At 37.6% G+C, this 22,021-nt stretch overlaps 1 protein-coding gene across 1 annotated transcript; it reads right to left on the bottom strand.

The window, feature by feature from the left end:
• Positions 1-9,528: 9,528 nt before the first annotated feature.
• LOC126620007 (2-oxoglutarate-dependent dioxygenase 21, chloroplastic-like) lies at positions 9,529-11,411 on the bottom strand. Its single transcript, XM_050288462.1, has 4 exons — positions 11,334-11,411; positions 10,936-11,038; positions 10,551-10,786; positions 9,529-10,404 (listed from the first exon to the last, which is right to left on the bottom strand). Exons 2-4 carry the CDS (start codon positions 10,966-10,968, stop codon positions 9,840-9,842), a joined length of 834 nt encoding a protein of 277 aa, XP_050144419.1. The 5' UTR covers positions 10,969-11,038; positions 11,334-11,411; the 3' UTR covers positions 9,529-9,839.
• Between the last annotated feature and the right edge of the window lie 10,610 nt (positions 11,412-22,021).

Raw genomic sequence — 22,021 nt, 5'->3', positions numbered from 1 at the left:
TACATAAATTCTGAGTTATCTCAGTTTCTACAAGATCACGGAATTGTTCATGAAACTACATGTCTGAATACCCCACAACAAAATGGGATGGTAGAAAGGAAAAATCGTCATATCTTGAAGACAGCTCGCGCTTTGCTTATTGGTGCATCTGTACCCAAACGCTCTTAGCCTGAAGCAATTGTATATGCAGTTTATGTTATGAATCGTATGCCGTCTCAGGTCTTGAATTATCGAACACCACTTCAGGAGTTTACTCAACTTGTTCCGGTTGTTTATACAAATACTGTCACCTCGGATCTTTGGTTATGTGGTCTATGTTCACATTCAGAAAGCTCATCGCAGTAAGCTTGATCCATGTGCATACCGTTGTGTCTTTCTTGGATTTTCTCCTCATCAAAAGGATTCAAGTGTTATCATCCTACTAGTCAACGTACGTTTGTAACCATGGATGTGACTTTCTTGCAGTCTGAATAATTTTATACTTCATATGTACCCAATTTAGATTACCAAAGGGAGATTAGTGATATTGGTGATCTAAGTTGGTTGGAATATACTTCAAGGGGAGAAAGATGAGGTGTGGAAATCCGCCTAGTTGTTCTGCAGGAGTTTTCCGAACCCAGTAGCCTAGTTATTCTGCAGGAGTTTTCCGAACCCAGTAACCTAATTCAGCAGACTGCAATTGAAGAAAATAGTCCAATTCAGCAATCTCCCACCAAACAGTACACCCCAGTTCAACAAGAGTCTGTCAAAGTGCCCAGTATGTTCGTAGTACCCCTTCTCTCTAATCATACAGTGCACGTTCCATCTCCTATGAATATCTAAGAGGTAAGTATTTTAAATGATAGTACAACTATTTTTGATATTGGTGCAAGTACTTATAAATTGCCAGCAAGACAGAATCGTGGTGTGACACCTGACAAGTTCTCTCCGGAAAGGAATGTCAAGTATCTGATTGCTAATTATGTATCATGTGAGCATTGTTCACTAGAACGTAAGGCGTTGGTAAATCATATGGAATCAATCAAAATTCCAACTCAGGTAGAAGAAGCCCTATAAGACCCTAAGTGGATACAAGTGATAAATGAAGAAATGTCAGCATTGCACAAGAATAAAACTTGGGAGATAAGGCAGCTACCAAAAGGAAGGAAACTTGCTGGTAGTCGCTGGGTGTTTACGATCAAGTACAAGGTTGATGGATTAGTGGATAGGTACAACGCAAGGTTAGTGGCTAAGAGGTATGCTTAAACGTATGGTGTAGATTACCAAGAAACCTTTTCTCCGATAGCGAAGATGAATACAGTGCATGTTTTGATTTTCTTAGCTGCAAATATGAATTGATCACTTAAAACAATTTGATGTGAAGAATGCATTCCTTCATGGGAACTTAGAAGAGGAAGTGTGTATAGTTTTTCCCACTGTTCTAAAAATCCCCGCCTAGCGCCGCCTAGGCCCCGCCTAGGCGCTAGGCCCCAGCCCACCGCCCCGATTAATGCCTAGGCCCCAGCCCACCGCCTAGACCGCCTAGGCCCACCGCCTAGACCGCCTAGGCACCCGCCTAGCCCGCCTAGCCCGCCTAGGCACCCGCCTAGACCCGCCTAGGTTGCAACTCACTTAGACAGAAAATACATAACTTTCATTTTGCATTTTGTTTTTTTCCAATAAATTGTAAGAGACTTGTTGCATACTTGAATGAACAAACATTATATCCTTATTTCACATGTTTTTATTATGTTCTAATACTTCATGATATATATGCATTCTATTTTGTAGTTTATGATGAAATTATATATATTTCAAGTAGAAGCAGACACTTATTTACCTTAAATATGATAGATTTACTTAAATCTGCCTAGTTCGCCTAGGCTCCCGCCTAGGCCCCGCCTAGCCGCCTAGGCACTAGGCCCCAGCCCGCCGCCCGACTAGCGCCTAGCGATTTTTAGAACCTTGGTTTTTCCACCAGGATATAGTGCGAATGGTAATACAGGAGTGTGCAGATTGCATAAATCTCTTTATGGGCTCAAGCAATCGCCCCACGCTTGGTTTGATAGGTTTACACAAGTAATGAAGAAATATGGATATCACCAGAGTCATTCAAATCACACTTTGTTTCTGAAGCGTAGGCTTTGCAAATTGACTACTTTAAACTTTTATGTGGATGATATGATTATTATAGGGGGTGATTATGAAGAAATTCAGAAGTTACAAGTAAATCTTGCATCTAAATTTAAGATGAAAGATTTGGGTGAAGTACTTCCTTGGAGTTGAGGTCGCTCGTTCACCTAAAGGAATTTTCTTATCACAGCCAAAATATGTGTTAGATTTGTTGAAATAGATTGGTATGTTAAGGTGTAAACCTATGGATACTACTATCATAGTGAAACATCACTTGGGTATTTACCCAGATCAAGTTCCTGTTGATAGGGGTAGATATCAAAGACTTGTAAGGAGGTTAATTTATTTATCTCATACTTGTCTTGATATTGCGTATGCTATGAGTGTTGTAAGTCAGTTTATGCACTTATCCAGTGAAGATCACATGGCTGCAATAATGCGAATATTGGCATATCTGAAGTCTGCATCTAGTAAAGGAATACTTTATGGAAAACATGGACATTTAAAGGTTGAGGGGTTTACAGATGTAGATTGAGTTGGCAATGTTATTGACAGGCAATCTACATCTGGGTATTTTACATTTGTTGGAGGTAATTTGGTTGCGTGTCATAGTAAGAAGCAGAAAGTGGTGTCAAGATCGTCTGCAGAAGCTGAGTATAGAGGTATGGCCCACGGAATATGTGAACTTCTTTGGTTATGTAAACTTTTGAGATGCCTTGGTTTTGAATCAAATGAGGCTATGGAGTTATATTGTGACAATAAATCTACAAGGGAAATAGCTGATAATCCGATACAACATGATCAAACAAAACATGTGGAGGTTGATCGACACTTTATCAAGGAAAATCTTGAAAGGAAGATTGTGTCTATACCGTTTGTGAGTTCAGGAAAGCAGTTGGCTAATGTTCTTACTTATGCGGTATCTAGTAAGGTTTTCCAAGACTCAATTATCAAGTTGGGCATGTACAATATCTGTGCACTAACTTGAGGGAGAGTGTTGATTTGAGTCTTAATTGTAAATGTTATTGGAGTCTTATTTTAGGTAGGATTATGATATGTAATCTTTAGGATTTAGTTTCCTAATCCTTTGTAATTACTTTTCTTGCAGAATAAGGTATGTGTGCCTGTATATTTGTAAACCCTAGATGATGAATAAAATAACGAAGTATTAATGTATTTCTTCTATTATAACACCTTTTTTTTTTTTTTTTTTTTTTTGAACAATTGATATTATCTACACTAAGGGAGAGGGATGGGCTTAGCCTCACAATGTGTTAGCAACAATATGGTTCAAATTTGCCTTTGGCAAGAATCAAACCTAAAACCTCTCACTTACAAGTGAAGAGGAATACTACTAGACCGTAGTACTAAATGGCACATCATAAAACATTTTATGAGTAGGGTTTATATTTTTAGTAAATTATCAATAATTATACCCTTTAATTTTTGTATAATACTAGCGTTCCCCCGTGAGGGAATGAACATATCTCTTTTTTTTTCCTTGAATAATGTATTTTTATTGTATAAACTTTATAATTGGAGCCATTTATATTCTTAATCTTCATTTGAAAATCATATCTACAAAAAAAATCATTTGAGTTAGAGATTGTTCAGTCATCAAAATGTATAGAACAAATCTACGGTGTAAGTACCAGGTAACATTTACGATGAACCGTCAATTTATTTGATGACTGAATGATATTAGATTCGAATAATTTTTTTTGTAGGGATAATCTTCCAATGAAAATTAAGAATATGAACGATTTCGATTATAAAAAATTTATACAATACAGATACGTTATTCGGAAAGAGTGTGATGCGTTCATTCCCCCAGGAAACACAAGTATTATCTTTTTCATTTTTGATAAAAAAAACAAATGCATTGATACTTAAACCTATTATCAAAGGAAAATACTTGCATCCCACATTGCGTGCAACGTACATATCTCACTCCTTGCAAATGACGGATTTTCCGTATAAACTCCATAATCAGGACTGTTCATTTGCTTAATATTCATTTGAATATCACCCCTACAAAAAAACATTCGAATTCAAGATCATTTAGTCATTCAAATATAAAAAATAAATTGATGGTTCATCGAATGAATATTTTATTTGAACGATTCTAATTATAAAATTTTATAAAATGCCTTATTCGCAAAGAATGAGATATGTGCATTCCTCCATAGGGAATGCAAATATTATTCATAATAAAAGCTCTGTTAAAAAAATGTCCCCACAAATGCAATTGAAACCAAATATATAAAGACAAGCGTAATTCTCAGTTTACTACCCTAAAGTTTCTTGGTTTTCAACATCTCATAGAACAAGTTTTTTTCATACAATTTTGGTATCTAAAGTGATAATTCTGCGACACTTTCATACATCCGTTAAACTTTTTGTTAAAACAGTTGTTAACATGTGACGTGACGCTCACGTGAACAATGATTGGGCGCCACGTGGATATAAAAAAATAAAATAAAAACTACTAAAAATTTAATAAAACTTAAAAATAAGAAAAAGCCAATTAATTAATTAAAATAATATAAATCTTTTGTTGTCTTCCTCGCCCACGATTGGGAAGTCTGCAACGACAATGGCTTCGCCTTTAAGCAGAGGGAGCAACGTCGATCGACCTAGATGCCGAGGTCGATCTTCAAGACGAGATCTATGACTTGCTTGATCTTTGGCGTTGAGAGCTAGGCGATCCTCATTGTTGCTAGGTTGATGGGTTCAAAGTTTGGAAAATCTTGAGATTGGTTTTGGGGTTTTTTGTGTGGAATTTTTACATAATTTGTGTGTTAGGCGATTATCTTTAATTGGGTTGTGTTTAATTTTTGTTCAGTTTTGTGGGTTTTTGTTTAATTCGGGAATTTGTGATTTGGTTCATTTTAGATTTTTCTTTGTGGTGGTTTTGGTTGATAGAGTGACAAATTTTGGGATTTCTACTTTGGTTTGGTAAAGAGTTTAATTTGTTTGTTATTTAGCTTTTTTGCACAAAGGTTAGGGTTACAACAAACCCTATGGAACAGATTTTGTAAGGATAAGGTCATGAGGTAGGAAAATGGCTATGGGTGTGATGGGTGTTTGCATAATAGGGCTTGATGTCGGATCCAAACGACGCCTCACCTATCACAATGCTTCCTTGTACTGAATACAAATGACCACATCAAGGATCTTTCATCACAACAAATGCATCATAAGTAACTTTCAATGTATGCCCATTTGAATGAAACCTGAAGCCTTGGGATTCTAAAGTACCCAAAGAAATAAGATTTTTCTTCAAATTCGGTAAATACCGAACACTTGTCAACTCTTTGACCATACTATCATGCAACTTTAAACAAATTGTATGGATCCCTTTTGTTGTACAAGGATTATCATCTCCCATGAAAACGATTCCACCATCAAACTCTTTCAAGCTTGAAAATCAATTCTTGTGAGGAGTCATATGATGAGTACAACCCGTATCCAACATCCACTTAGTAAAACAATCAAATGATGATGAAGCGATTAAAGCAAAATCAGAAGAACAAAAAAATTCAATTTCAAGCTCAGGAACATTAGCTTCAAAACTCACTTTGTCTTTGCCTTTGGTATTCAACCTAGGACAATCTTTCTTCCAATGCTCTTTACAATGACAGAAAGCACATTCATCCCCTTCAAAACTTCTTCTATCTTTAGAATTTCCTCTAAGTCGAGACTGATTTTTTTTCTGCTTGAAAAAGATCTCCTCTCTGATGACCTGCCTTTAACAAATAAAGTCTCATAGATACTCTCATAATTTTTTTACCCCTATGCCTCATTTCATAATTCATCAAGGCATTCGACACATCTTCAAATTTCACAGTTTCTTTACCATGCATGATAGTACAAAATGCTCATAAGAGTCCGGCAAAGAATTCAACAATATCAAGGCCTTATTTTCATCCTTAATATTCTCGTCTAAATTCATCAAATCGGCAATCAACTTATTAAAAGTATCAAGGTGTCTACTCATTTTTGTGTCTTCTTTATATTGAAAGCAATAACGTTTTTTCTTCAAGTGTAGTCGATTCTCCCCACTCTTGTACTTGTCTTCTAATATTTGCCACAACACCCTTGCCAAATGTCTCCCCATCACAAAATACATTTGAGTTTTTGCAAGGCACAATTGAATTGTAGAGCAAGCCCAAAAATTTAATTTTTTCCATTCCAACTTCAACATAGCTTCCAACTTATCTCCCAAAACAGCAAATATATCTTGTTGAGCCAACACATCATTGACCTCAGATTGCCACATCCCTAAGTTGTTTGTGCCATCAAATTTTTCCTCTTCAAACTTTGCATTGCCCCGCTATTCTTGCAAACTTTGAGTTGCTTCCAAAATTATTCTCATCATACCCGTTTGACATTTTTAGCAACTAGATAGTACCTAAGAGCAACTGGTGCTCTGATACCAATTGTTGTGCTAGAATAGCACCAAATCAATTGGAAACCAACAAGATAACGTACATGAAATATACGAAATAAAGTACAAGAACGAAGTAGAAAAGACACCAGGATTTAACGAGGTTCCTCAACAGCTAGTGTAAGTACAATATGTCATCAGATCAATAGGAGCTCACCAATAATCCACTATCAACCAAATATGAGTGTTTACAAAGTATTTGGCAATCTCACAACTAGGGGTGGGCACTTAGAACCGAAAACCGAAACTGAAACACAAATCAAATCGAACCGCACTGAACGGTTTGGTTTTGCGGTTTTGAAACGGTTTTGGTTTTGAAACCAAACCGCCACATAGAAAACGGTTTGGTTTTGGTTTTGGTTTTGGCTTTTGAAAACCGCACCGAAATCGAACCGCACCACAAATATTAATAAACATTTAATTAAATGTCTATATTAGATTTCATTTTTTAATTTGTTGTTTGTTAGAATTCATACACTTAGTATGGGACTCAACCACAATAGAATATCATCATTCATCACTTTCTTTTGTTCATTAACTTGAAGGACCTTTGTTATTTTATACCATCACACACACACACATATATGTACAAGGGTGGACCAATCTTGTTATCAAAAGTCGAACAATGATCTAATGAAGTCCACTCATTTGAAGCATGATATCACATATTCTAGTATCAAAGTTTTGCTCATGTTTAATGAATTCAAATTTATTCAACTTGTTTTATGATAAACATTGTAAGGGACACCCTTTTATTGCACAAACATGTTTTAACATCACAACTGCATACAACATGCTAATTGTTTACATAACAAATGTCTTTTTCCTATTGCTATTGAAAAATGCTTATTAATATGTTAAATTGCAAATTGTACATTTTTTCTTAAAAATTAAACCGAAACCGTTTGACACCGCACCGAACCAAACCAAACGGTTTGGTTTCATTTTGGTTTTGGCTTCAAAACCGCACCGCACTGAACCGCAAAAAAATTCAGTTTCGGTTTCGATTTCACTCAAAACCGCACCGAACCAAACCGTGCCCACCCCTACTCACAACTCAAAGCCTCAATACACTCAATAGCTCTCACACACCAAAACAAAAAACAAAAAACAAACAAACAAACTAATAGAGAAGGAAATATATAGTGAATAATTTCCTCTCTGTACAAAACTTAAAACTATAACTACTAGGATACTGCTAGATGGCATATTAGGATGATGATATATGTACAAGGTTGTTAGTAGTTAGTTACTTGTTAATAGATAAATAGTAGATTGTAAAGATAGAAATGTAGTTAATGAATTCTATTGTTGTTCTGTTATACCTTATCTATGTGCAACCATTGAAGATGTGGAGCTAGGTTGTAACATTGGTATATGTTTTGCAAGTATAGACATTTTAGGTTTGGATTCAAAGGGGTTAGTTTTCATGTCCCCTCTCTTTTCCTTATATCATTATTGTTTTCGTTTCTAGAAGGGTAAGGTTGATGTCCCCCTTTTTTTTTTCTCTTTTTTTTAATTATGTTTTTTCTTGTACTAGGAAGGGTTAGGTTTATATCTTCCCTGACTAAGTGTAACTTCTTTTTTCATTATCAATAAAATTTCTCCCGTACCGTCGAGATTTACCCAAAAAATAAAATGACAAGTGATTGCTAACATCTAAGAGCAACTCCACCCCTAAAAAATGAGTTGGCCCAAAGTCCATTTAATCCACCCAAATAAATAGTAATTGACCCCAATGAACAGTAATTGGCCAAATGCATCTCCACCCCTAAAAAAATGAGTTGGCCTAAAGTCTAGTATATCCGTATTAAAATATTATTAATTTTTTTAATAAAATAATAAAAAATAATTTTATTTTTAATTTCGGATAGGATTTTTAACCAATCTTATCACGTCACGTGTCATTATCCGAAAGTACTATTTTGTGGATAGAGTTTCGATCAGATTTTGAACCAATCCCGTCACGGAGGCTTTGGTTCAAAGTGTTAAAAATATTGAAATGTGGTGTAAGGTGGAAGATAATGGTTATGTATTTATAGAAAAAATAATAAATTTTTGTTTTAATTTTTCTGTATTTTTAAACAATTTTTAATAATTTTTATTAAGTTAATTAATTTGGACCTTTAGATTTGAAAAATATTGAAATCCAACAGCCCAAAATTGGGCACGTGGCCAACGGTAAGAATTCTGACAATTTTTTATTTATTTATGTTTTTTGGCCAAAAATCCTAGATTGTTGATCTAGGAATCGAACAGTCCACATGGCCCATGTCTTGCTCCCTTTTAATGCTCCTGCAGTGAGGGCCTGCCGTCTGTTGGCTATCGGGAATGCGTGCCCACATGCCTAACGCAAAAAAAAATTATCAGGCATTCATTGATGTCATGTTGACGCCAGTATGACGTCAGATAGGCCGGTTCCTCACTCGGTCCATTTTGCGCCGGCCTAAAGACTGGGTGGACTTTGGGCTGGCCTATTTTGTGGGATGGAGTGGGTTTTTTGGATGCCAGCCTATTATTTTAGGCTTTGGGCCAACCTCCAAAAGAGGGGTGGACTTGCTCTAAAGGCAGCAACTGCTGCAAATTAAAACCCTAGCCGCTCCACGTGGCTTTTCACATGGGCTAAATAAAAGGCCCATTTAGTGGGCTGGTGAGATCAACTAAAGGTCTAATATAATTTGGCCACAAATCCAAACACTACAGACGAGGATGCTTATCATTGTACATGACTAAGATAAATGCTAACAGAGGAACGGTTTCTGCACACCATTTTTTACATGTCATGTGTGTATTTCATTTGCATTGGCATTGCATATACTCGGTGGGTTTGTCTTTGTCTTTGTCATTTGCCACTTAAACACAAGGGAGACTCGGAATTCGGGACTCTCTTACTTGGAAGGAAAAGTACTACGAAACCAAGAGTAGTATGCACAATGACCCTGCATTATTTGGAATGTTCATGTAAATTTAACAATTAAACCCACCATTTTTCACTAATATTGTCAAGTTGTCAATCAGATGTTACATCAGACACTGTAAAACTATTCATTATTATTGAAAGGTTTTTTGAGATAAATCTACTCCTCACTATGCTTAGGCAAACAAAGTATGTTATAAGGGGAGGCGATTTTCACACTTTTAATTTCTCAAATGAAACAGTAGACAAGATTAAATATAAATGTGAGAAATTAAAAACACAGTGTGTTCATCATTTTTCGTATCGCTGCTGCTTAGTAAATAACATGATAAAGGGTGAGGAACATAAAGATTTTGTCGTTCAAATCTTAAGGCAGTCTATGTATGGTCTTTCTTCGTTAGAGGATAGATGGTTGAAAAATTCATCGAGGCTAGTTGCCCTATATTTTTGAGGGTGCTCTTCATCAACCAGCTCCACAGCAGGCTCCACTGTCTCTCCCATTCTTAAGCTAAGGAAGCTGGCTACAGAAACCCTACTCAATCGAGGGCTTGGAGTCGCCCGGTGGAACACACTCTTGTACATTCCATTGCTGAGCACTTCAAGATGGCTCCCAACAATGACCTTAAGCGTACGCTTCACCGCCGGGATGGACTTCCATGCACTACTGTCTGTGAAATCCATGATCTCAAGGCCTGACGTACTTTCGAGAAGGAAGGTGATGATGCTGTGGTCTGTATGTGGTGGTAATCCAAGAATCTTGCTAGTTGGAGAGCACTGCGGGTAAGTGTTAGCTACTAGGATGTGCATTCCTTGCTCAAGACTGTTTCTCAAGTAGGTTGGACTTAGGCCTAAGCTCTCCGTTACGGCTCCCATTATGTCAATGCCAAGTCTCCTTACCTCCGATGCATACTTCCCCACATTTTCTCTAAGAAAAAAACAAAAAAAACAAGCCCATTAATACGTCTTCTACTCACCTGATTTTGTACAACTATTGCAAATGGCTATTGTCACTTTTTCTTGTAGTGTATATTCAACCGAAAGATAAACGATCAAGATGGAAACACAATCTACCTGAAGTCTGTGGGATCATGAGGCCATAAACCAATCCAATCTTCTATAGGGTTGGCATAGAGCTTGATGAAGTCCCTTGACACCTTACCATTGCTTCGACTAGTCCCAAATCTCACTGGCTTCTTTACATCATCAGACAAGAATATCTTCTTCTCCTCCATTGCCGATTCGAAGAAATTTGACAATGAACCAAGAGCATCGTCAATGACTCTTTGACTTATTCCATGATTCACAACCTAGAACAGCAATCATATACATCAATAAAGAAGAACCGTGTATCCGTCTATTTTCTTCGCAGTGAATCTGTGATTAGATGTCTTGATGGTTTAGAATTTTTCTAATATTTAAGAGGGATCTGATCACTCACTGTAGCAAAAAGGAGTACCTGAAAAAAAACCCTTGTTTTGGCAAGCATCATGAATAGTTTGGAGCATTAGAGGCCTTGTATGGGAGTCTTGGCGTAGCTGGTTAACATCAATTGTGGTCACCTGCGAAGGATGCAAAATTGGCACCAACCTCTTCATCTTTTTCTCCATAAGTTGCAGTTTAGCTAGCTAATGAGAGAGAGATCTACAGAGTTTTGAACAGGTACTAACGTATAAGACTGAAACAAGTAAAGATTAAAGGCGGCAAATAAATTATGTATTTTTCTGTGGACATTTACTTCTAAATAAAATACTATATACAACACCAAGGGGCCAAGGGCACATCCCAATGTATATAGAATTCAAATAATCATACCCATCTACTTGGATTACGATTAATTAATTTACTTTTTCTTACCTCTAAGTCCGACGGTCGTTCCTGCACCTACATTAGAAGGAAAGATCATACTTTCACGGTTTCACCTGAATGGACGGGGAGTCGTGTATTTGATGAGATGGTGGGGATCACTAGGACTCACCTCGTTTGGTATAATTCCCTGTTTCTTACCAAAAACAAATGAAAGATCATAATTTCAAGTCAACTTATGATGAATCGTTTCATATGCAACGACAAGGCGTTTTATGATAAAACATTACACATGTTATATTGTTTAAGTGTTAAGATGCAAGTTAGGAATAATATAGGTGTTCGTTGGTCATAAGCATAGCCGTATTCACCATTAAGTGCAAAAGCAAAGTACGGTATGCGAGTATTATTAAATGTGATAGGGATTTGCAAATTCTGAGAAAAATCATTTGCCAATCTTTCTCAGACATTTTTGCAACGTTCATGAAGAGCATTTTAGCAATCCCTTGATACTTAATAACTTGACCTCACTTCCTTCGTACTTGAAAATTGGCGGGTTCATACTTTCACCTTAGTGGTGGGTTCCTCTCCACAGATCAATTTTTTTCTTTTCCAATTCTGAAAACATTATGATTTTTTGTCCTCTTCAGTCGTCTAATATTTGGATATTTCGTGCAAGTCAACTTTAATATCTTCCTCAAACTTCATGTATTAATCTCTTTGATTTTATGTGAGATACACAACAAACCCATTACTCCAAAACACAAAAATTCAATGATAACTTTCAGAATCAAATACTTCACCAGAGATCACGATGCTTGTTTTTTTCTTAAAAATAGAAGGAAATGCAAAAAATTTAAACTTTCAGAACTTGTTCGTCGTCGTCAGCATCGGTGGAAGTGTCCATATTTAATGGATGTTGCTATATGTCATCGATATTTGGTAGATTATTTTGATTCATATTTGGTACCAATACGTCAACATATGTTAATATAATGTTGATACATTCGAGTGTAGCTCCGTGCATTGTAGGATGTCACCTTCCACCCATTCATACAGTGTCAATGGTCTAATTTTAATCAGAATCAGACCACATCAAAAATCTCAAAAGGTTCCCTTAATCTATTCCCTCAATTGTTAACCTTCATGAATTAGTCAATATATCTTTCTATAATCTTTCTATACAATGCAAGAACTAGAGAGAGAGAGTAGAGATAGAGAGAGAAGGAGTTTCTGTAGAATATCTTTCTTATTAATCAAGTAAACTAACAACCTTGCCTTATATAGGCAGTTACAACACTAGTACGAACTAACTAATACAACAAGATTGTGACAAGTGTCACAATCATGAACCATTGAATGTATATTCTAACATCCCCCCGCAAGCTCATGCTTTGAGGAACCAAGCATGAGATTGAGACAATGAGTGCGAAACAAAGGACCACTTAAACCTTTAGTCAAAATATCAGCAAACTGTTCTTGAGACGAAACAAATTGCACTGTCAACTGTTTCTTGGCTACCCGTTCGCGAACAAAGTGGACATCAATTTCAATATGCTTAGTCTTCTGATGTTGTACAGGATTAAAGGACAGAGCAATAGCAGACAAGTTATCACAGAAAAGAACCGGAGGTATAGTCATGGGAAGATGCAGAAATGCAAGGAGTTGCTGAATCCAATCCAGTTCGGCAGAAGTGGAAGAAAGAGCGCGATATTCTGCTTCAGTAGATGATCTAGACACGGTTTGTTGTTTCTTGGAGGACCAAGAGATGGGATTGGAACCTAAAAACACAACCAACCCCGTAGTGGACCGTCTGTCATTGGGATCACCTGCCCAATCGGCATCACTAAATGCCTTGAGGTGAAGATCTCCACGAGAATAAGTAACCCCCACAGTCATAGTACCTTTTAAGTACCTGAGAATGCGTTTGACAGCAGTATAATGAGCTACCATAGGCTGCTGCATAAATTGGCATACCTGATGCACTGAAAATGCAATGTTAGGCCGGGTGAATGTGAGATACTGCAAAGCTCCCACAATACTTCTATAAACAGCAGGTTGAGCATAAGGATCACCATCATCTTTGAGAAGTCGACTATAAGGAAGGCATGGTGTGTCACAGGCCTTGGCTTCAAGCATGTCAGTCTTGACTAACAAATCATGAATATATTTAGTTTGGGACAGAAACAAGCCACTGGGAGTCTTGGAAATCTGAATGCCCAAGAAAAAATGTAAGGGTCCGAGATCTTTGATATCGAACTCAGCAGTCAAAGCACGGATAACCTGTGAGATTGAAGATGTAGCATTCCCAGTGATGATTATATCATCCACATAAAGCAGAAGGATCACAACTGAATTGCCAACATATTTGACAAACAAAGAAGAATCTGCATATGTAGTAACAAATCCCAATGTAGGCAAAAACTTTGTAAATCGATCATTCCAGGCTCTAGGAGCTTGCTTCAAGCCATAGAGGGATTTATGAAGTTTGCATACTAAATGAGGAGTAATGGGATCTTGAAAACCAGGTGGTTGGGTCATATAAACATCTTCTTCCAAAAACCCATGCAAGAATGCGTTTTTAACATCCAATTGTCTAAGATCCCAACCAAAGTTTGCAGCAAGAGCAAGTACTAATCTCACAGTAGTGGGTTTAACCACAGGGCTAAAAGTCTCACCATAATCCAAACCAGGTTCTTGACTAAACCCCTTTGCTACCAAACGAGCTTTATGTCGAGCAATAGATCCATCAGAGTGTCGTTTGATTTTGAAGATCCACTTGCAGCCAACAAGATTCTTAGTAGATGGCAAAGAAACTAGAGTCCAAGTACCCTGAGCTTTGAGAGCATCCAATTCTTCTTGCATGGTCTGGAACCATATAGGACTTTTAAGAGCCGACTTATAAGTGCTTGGTTCAATTTGAGACAAATCAATCCCCTCAGAATCTTGAACAAGTGCTAGGAGAGCCTTCTTCTTAAAAATACCACTTTTGCTACGAGTTTGCATTGGATGCAAATTGATTGGAGGAATATCCAGAACAGGTTGCAGAGAATCAGGATGAAATTCAGTGGTGTCAGGACATATTATAGTATTTGAACCAGGAACCACAGGGAGCTGAGAGGAGAATGCAGGTGTACTAGTAATGGACTGCGGATGAGGTGAAGAAGCAGGAGGATTAGCCGGGATATGAGAAGAGACTGGTGAGGGAGACACAATAACATTGTTTGTATTAACCACGGCAATGGGAAGGGAAGAGGAAGAAATAAATGATGAATTAGAGTTAGGAAGAGTGGAATGTGCCAATAAGTCTCCATAAGGAAACTGGTGTTCATCAAACAAAACATGCCGAGAAATGTAAATCCGGTGCTTAGGCACATCATAACACACATACCCCTTATACGAAGAAGCATAGCCTAGAAAAACACATCTGGTGGTTTTGGGTTGAAGTTTGGTGCTGTTGAATGGCTTTAACAAAGGGAAACATGCACACCCAAATATTCGAAGATGTGATAATAATGGAACACTGCCAAATAAAATTTCAAATGGGGACCTGTGTTGAAGAATAGCAGTTGGCATTCTATTAATAAGATATGTAGCAGTTTGACAAGCATAAGACCAAAATTGATGTGGCAGTTTAGCAGTTTGCAATAATGTCACAGTGGTTTCTATAATATGCCTATGTTTGCGTTCAGCTAACCCGTTTTGTTCAGGTGTGTATGGACAGGACTTATGATGAACAATACCTTTGGTCCGCAAGAAAAATTGAAGCCTATGACTCATAAACTCTCCCCCCCCATCACTTTGCAAAATCTTAATCTGTGTAGAGAACTGAGTAGAGACAAACGAATAGAATGTAAGAAAGGTAGAGTACACATCAGATTTGTTTATCAATGGAAAAAGCCAACAATGTCTGCTATATTCATCAATGAAGATTACATAATATTTGTAACCATCAACAGAAACACAAGGTGCAGGACCCCATAAGTCACTGTGCACAATTTCAAAAGGCTGAACAGACTTAGGGCTGGTTTGGTATTGCTGTGCTTTGAAAAAAAGCTGCTGTGAGAATAAGCGGCTGTGCTGTGAGAATAAGCGGCTGTGAAATAAAGCCAGTAGAGTGTTTGGTAAACTTTTTTGTGAAAGTGCTTTTGGAAAAAAAATTAGGATGATAGTGTGTCTTTTCATTAAAGGAGCACTGTAACTCCGTGTGCTTTGAAAAAACTGGCTTTTTTTCAAAGCAGCAAATAGCAGCTTCAGCTTTTCTTTTGATTTTCAGCTTATTCTCACAGCAGCTTCCAAAATAAGCTCTTTTTTTTCAGTTTACCAAACACAAAAATGACCCTCAGCTTTTTTTCACAGTGACTTTTTTTAAAATCACCTCAATCCCAAACGGGACTTTATTGACATGAATTGGAAAGGGTAATTTGCTGAATTTGCCTTCAAGACAATGATGACACAAAACAGAGGACTTAGAAGAAGTACTATGGATATTGGCTTTATTTAACATAAGAGAAACCACATGGTTGGTTGGATGACCTAACCTATGGTGCCAAAGCTGAGATTTAACAAGCTGTCCCAGAAAAGCTTTTGCAGGTAGAGGACCGTGTGAAGTGCCGGAGTTGAGATAGGACAGGGAATGAATAGGATAAAGTCCATTACTACACAACCCTTTGTAGAGAATCCTCCCTGTGGCCTTGTCCTGAATCCAAAAACAAAATGCATCAAAGATTAGCCAACAATTATTATCAAGGCAGATCTTATGTACTGACAATAAATTTTGTGTTAGCTTAGGAACATATAACACAGAATTTAATTTGATTGGTTGTGCTGGAGTATGAATGATAGAATTCCCAATATGTGAGACTTGTAAACCTTCACCATTGGCAGTTTGTATGGTCTCATTGGTCGGATAAGGGGAGGCCAGGGATAAGTTGCTCATGTCAGCCGTCATATGATTGGTTGCTCCTGAATCAGTCAGCCAAACCTGTGGAGGTGCAGATGGAGTGGCAGTTTGAGGTGTAGAATTGAACATAGTGTGCATAGCATGCATTGGAGATTGATGTAGCTGAGGGGTATGTTGCTGTGGAAACCCTTGATATGAATACTGAGAAGAAGGAGACAGCATATGATGGTTAGGAGGGGCAGATGGAAACCCAGATGAATGTGATACCCGAGGAGAACCAATGTAATTAGGTCCCTTATCATTGTAGAAACAAAACCAAGTCAAATGATTTGTTTTCCCACAAATTTGACAGCCATGCCTGTCAGGAGGCTTGGCATCACAAAATGGAGCAGTGTGACCACCACTGTTACATAACTGACAGGTAAGAAACGAAGGTGTGGATGAAGGCCCCATGGAAGATATAGGAGAGTGACCAAGAATACCGGATGCATGAGAAGATGAAACAGGCGCTGGACCTGAGTACACAGGTCTGGGATTGAAGAATCTGTGTCCCTGATACTTGCCTTTGCCCTTATTTTTATGCCCATTGAACACCTTGTAACCGCCAGAGGCAAATTGGGATTGACCATGAGTATTGCTAAACAACTGTGACGAGGATGATGCATTTTTAGACTGAGAATTAGCAACCATAGCAGTCATAAAGGGTGCAGCCGAATGATTCTCAACAATGACTTCTTCAGCAAGTAACTGTGCCCTAAAATCTTTCAAGGAAATGACACTTTCACGACCTCGGATGACACAACGAAAGGTATTGTATTCAGAGGGCAAGCCATTAAGAGCTAATATTACAATATCCTCATCCTGAAAGAACACTCCAGCAGCTGACAAATAATCCCTAGCTTCTTTAATTCGTTGGAGATAAACAGAAATGGAATCAGACCCCTTTTTAATTGTCTGCAAGTTCGACTTCATCTGAAAGATACTTGTTTTGGAGACAGTAGAAAATTGCTCCTTTAAACGAGTCCAAAGATCTCTCGAACTTTGACTCCCAATAGCACATGACATAGCCACAGGTGATAGGGTCGCAGTAATCAATTGCATTATAGCCCTATCATGCATTCTCCAAATTACAAAAGCATCATTCTCAGTAGAAGTAGAAGAAACAGAGGGATTCATACCAGATTCACCAGTTTGTGAGAGAGTTGGAGACGGACAAGGATTCAAGCCATCCACAAAACCCATAATACCATTGCTTTCCAGCAAGAGTTGCATCTGAAAATGCCAATTAAGGTAATTGGAGTCATCAAGCTTGACATTAACGGAGGTCGAGATCGACGAAATAAGATTCGTAACCGGAGATTGAAGTAACTGAAGTTGAGATGCAGTCACCATCGTGTACACAAGATTGCAGATTCGTGAATTTCAGTCAGGAATTTTCACAAACACTTGATGAGCACTGCTCTCGGACACTTAACCAGAAATCTATTACAATGAAGAATCGACAACAAAACCGTATAAACCACAAGGACGACTCAGTCCAATCAGAAAATCAGAGAATATCACAGATAAGAAGGAGGAAGAAGCGGAAGCAAGAAGGATCGAAGATCACGCGTCAGCATCAATGGCGAGTGATACCATGTTAACCTTCATGAATTAGTCAATATATCTTTCTATAATCTTTCTATACAATGCAAGAACTAGAGAGAGAGAGTAGAGATAGAGAGAGAAGGAGTTTCTGTAGAATATCTTTCTTATTAATCAAGTAAACTAACAACCTTGCCTTATATAGGCAGTTACAACACTAGTACGAACTAACTAATACAACAAGATTGTGACAAGTGTCACAATCATGAACCATTGAATGTATATTCTAACATCAATTTCCTATTAAACTTGCACATTCGATAATGTTTTTAGAACAACTAAAAGTGCTTTCAGATATGATAACCACTTTTGACAATGCTTTAAACGTGTTTTCCAGGTTATATATCGCTTTTTGTACAGCAGATTGATGAAGGGTGAAACTGAAATCACAAATATTTTTCAATATGTTCTGCCGATCTCATACGGCTAAGTGGATGGGATTCCCTGAGGCTAAGTATGAAAGGCATTGTGCTTTTCGTGGTCTTGCATCTTATCCCGATGGGCAGCCATTTGAACCAAAGTTGTAAACCGTGGCTGTGGCCCAGCATCAGCCCTCCGGCTTCAGCAGGAAGAATTGTGCTGGTGGGAGATGCATGGCATCCAATGACTCCGAATCTGGGGCAAGGTGCTTGTGCTTTGGAAGATGCAGTAGTTCTGGCAAGAAAGCTTGCGGGTGCAATCAAGTCAGGACCAGCATCAGTAGAAGATGCTCTCAGCTCGTATGGAAGCGATAGATGGCTTCTCATCTTTCCGCTGACTGTACGCGCAAATCTTGTAGGGTCACTCTTGCAGTGGGAGGACCCTGTTGTGTGTTTCGAAACAATGTCATCCTCCGCAACTTCTTAGGTTAGGACCATTGTTGGAGCATACGAATTTCGACTGTGAGGGTGCATTTGTTGCACATGACTGTCTCGGACTGGACTAGCTGCGATGACTAAACTGGACTGGCTTATGGGTGGTTTGGGAGTGAGGTGCTTAAGAAAAAAACATCAATGAAAAAAAGTTGTGAGTGTTTTAGGTGTTTGGTAAACTAAAAAAAAATGGCTTATTTTGGAAGCTGCTGTGAGAATAAGCTGAAATCAAATGAAAAAGTTGAAGCTGCTATTTGCAACTTTGGAAAACTGACTTTTTTTCAAAGCACACGGAGCTACAGTGCTCCTTTAATAAAAAGATTCACTATCAGACTGCTTTTTTTTCCAAAAGCACTTTTACCAAAAAGTTTACCAAACACTCTGCTGATTTATTTCACAGCCGCTTATTCTCAAAGCAGCTTTTTTTGGAAGCACAGCAATACCAAACCAGCCCTTAGACTAGACTAAGCAAGACTAGCTTAGTAAAGTGTTTGGTACAGTATCGGACTAAGAAGCAGGATAATGAAAACAGTATACTGTTAAACAGTTTGGTGTTTGCTCAGACTAGAACTACATTATTGTTCTATTTTAATTGTTTTTTATTAAAGATATTATTAAAATTAATAATATTGGATGAGAGTGAGACTCAATAAAATTATAAAAACCAAATTTTCTTGCCAACGAAAGAAACATAAATGATTCAAGAGTAGCATTGTTCCAAACATCAATATAACAAAGTGTTCTCCCAACAATCGACAAGGTTCAAGATGCTTTTCTTAATAATTCCCTTTGGTTTAAAGTTGTAGATTAAAGTTAAAGGTGGGTTATACTTGTATTTGAGTAGAACGAAAATTGATGTATGACAAGTTCAATTTTTAACTCAATTGTGAAATAATTACTTGGAATTGCTCTTGTATGTATAAGTCAATTTCAGTCCATACCATGACAATTGCATTCAATCCCAAGACCACAATGATGCAAGGCACAATGACAAATGGATAGTTGCGCATTGATCATTGCTACATTTGGATTCCTAGCATGTAAATTGGCTTGCTCCAACTAGTTTGAAGAAAACTAGTAACAATATGCAAAAGGAAGATATCATGAACAATTTATGCATTCCTAAGCTAGTAATAACAATAATCATGCGTATGGAAATTTTGTTTTGTCTAATTAAGCGCATATATACATATATATACTAGTAATTATACAACATCCTCTATTAACAATATGCAAAAGAAAGAGGGGAGTAATTACTTCATCATTTCATTTCATTGCACAAGTCAATCTTTGCCATTGACTGACTCTCTAAAACATCATTCACTAAACTTTCCTCTAGGATATTTTACAAAATGCTAGTTAACTATAGTATAGCATTCCAAAGTAGATCTCCATAATTTACAAAATCCTAGTTAACATTAGCCAAAATATTTCACAGTGCAAGGCTAAGTTAGAAGCCATAAATTAAGATTGTACAATTAATAAAATACATCCATGTCAAAAGGCACACCACATAATATACTCATCCGCTTGCTTTGTCGCCTAAAAGCCTTTGGACGAACACTTTCTTGAGTTCCGAATCGATTGACTTGAACACTCCCACATTTTGTGACGCAGTATGTGATAAGAAGTGTAAATCCTCATTTGACTCAATGCACAGTTGTATCACTGACTCAATCACATAGTTAGCCTTCAGCCTCCAGTAACTGTTGGTTTGGTGCATGCTTATTTGTTAGATGAATGCTACGAATCACAAGTACAGAACACAAACCGAAATCTGTTTAAAACACAAATCTTGCATATATGCACATCATTCATCCAAAAGAACGAAAGACAGAACGACAACTCAGGAAAGTAAGAAAAAGGGGAAAGATAGATCATTCGTCGATCAATTAGTTACACATCACAATCGGAGTATTCCACTAGGCATATTAACTAGAAAATATAACACCTTAATGAACACTTTTTGAAACATTTCTACTTTGTAACAAATTGCTAACCTCTGTCCAAGTTGTGAAATCCAAAGCTTCAAGACCGATAGAATTTTTAAGAACCTGTAACTAGGTCGACTTAAGAAAACCAGGTGTCGATATGAATGATAACCTTCGGCATTAATCATCACCAAACCCACCAAAGAAGATGTTATCATCAATGTTCATGGGTCAATTGACATTCAGCACACATTCCTATTTCCAGAACTCCAAACTAGTTTCTAACAAGTGGAAGGTCCCTAATTGCATATATCATCAAGATCTTTACATAAAAAGAAAGCCGGTGTTTGTGATTTCAACTAGACAAAGAAACTTGCCCGCAATGACGAGACTTGGAAAGCAAAGCATAGATCACATTCAAGCCAGTCACTCTCACTGCCATACTTTTCCACAACAGTTCTAAGCTTAATCTAGATCCATTTGGGTTCTTACGCAGTTGCTTAATTCGTTTTCAAATCACAAATTCACATCATAAGTAGCTCACTAACCCCAGATCCTAAAGAGAATTACCAATTCCACACAAACAGGAATTCAAAATCGAAATTGAAAACAAATCAAATAAACATCCAAAAGAGAATTACCAAAAGGAAATCAAGGTAAGCGCTTAACTTTCATAATAATCCTTGTCATTCTCAATCCAGTCATCGATTCGTGAATCAAGAACATAAAAATGAAAAATCACACATATTTATACTAACATAACAGAGATGGAAGTATGTGTCCCTTCTGCAAAAGAAACTTGTCGATTTTATGGTCAAGCATGGTTTCTGAGTTCGGATTTGAAAGAAAAGTTGAAATATGAAAACCCCAAATTCTAATCTCAATTTGACCTAAAAATCAAAAACCTAATTTGTTCAAGTGCAAAGGTCTATGATTGAAAATTTCTCAAACCCAAAACAACAAAATCAAATAAAGCTCAGTAAGATCACGATTTGCAAAACAAATCGACGAAATAAATTGAAGATTCAAAGTTTACCAGACAACTCGAAGCAGATGAGGGTGAGCAGATGCAGATGAGGGAAGGCGCAGAGATGAGGGTGAGGAGGACGACGATGAGGGAGCAGGGCAAGGACGACGATGGGGGAAGACGCAGAGATGAGGACGAGCAGGACGAGCGACGTTGGGGGGTTCTTGGATGAGTGACTCTCTCGCGGAAGGGCTTACGAGTCCGCCCGAAATTGGGGATCCCCGTTAAGAACTCGTAAGGAGGTGTATAATCCGAGCGAGTCCGACCTAAGGTCATTAAACCTAATCCTGGTGCATACCAAACAAGAGACTATAGTCTAGTCCAATCCAATCATCTCTAATCTGGTCAAACAAACGGGCCCTGAACCTCTACAAACTCCAGGA

The sequence above is a fragment of the Malus sylvestris genome, chromosome 4 (assembly GCF_916048215.2).
Source record: "Malus sylvestris chromosome 4, drMalSylv7.2, whole genome shotgun sequence".
Lineage (NCBI taxonomy): Eukaryota > Viridiplantae > Streptophyta > Magnoliopsida > Rosales > Rosaceae > Malus > Malus sylvestris.
This window is presented reverse-complemented; position numbering and strand designations above follow the sequence as displayed.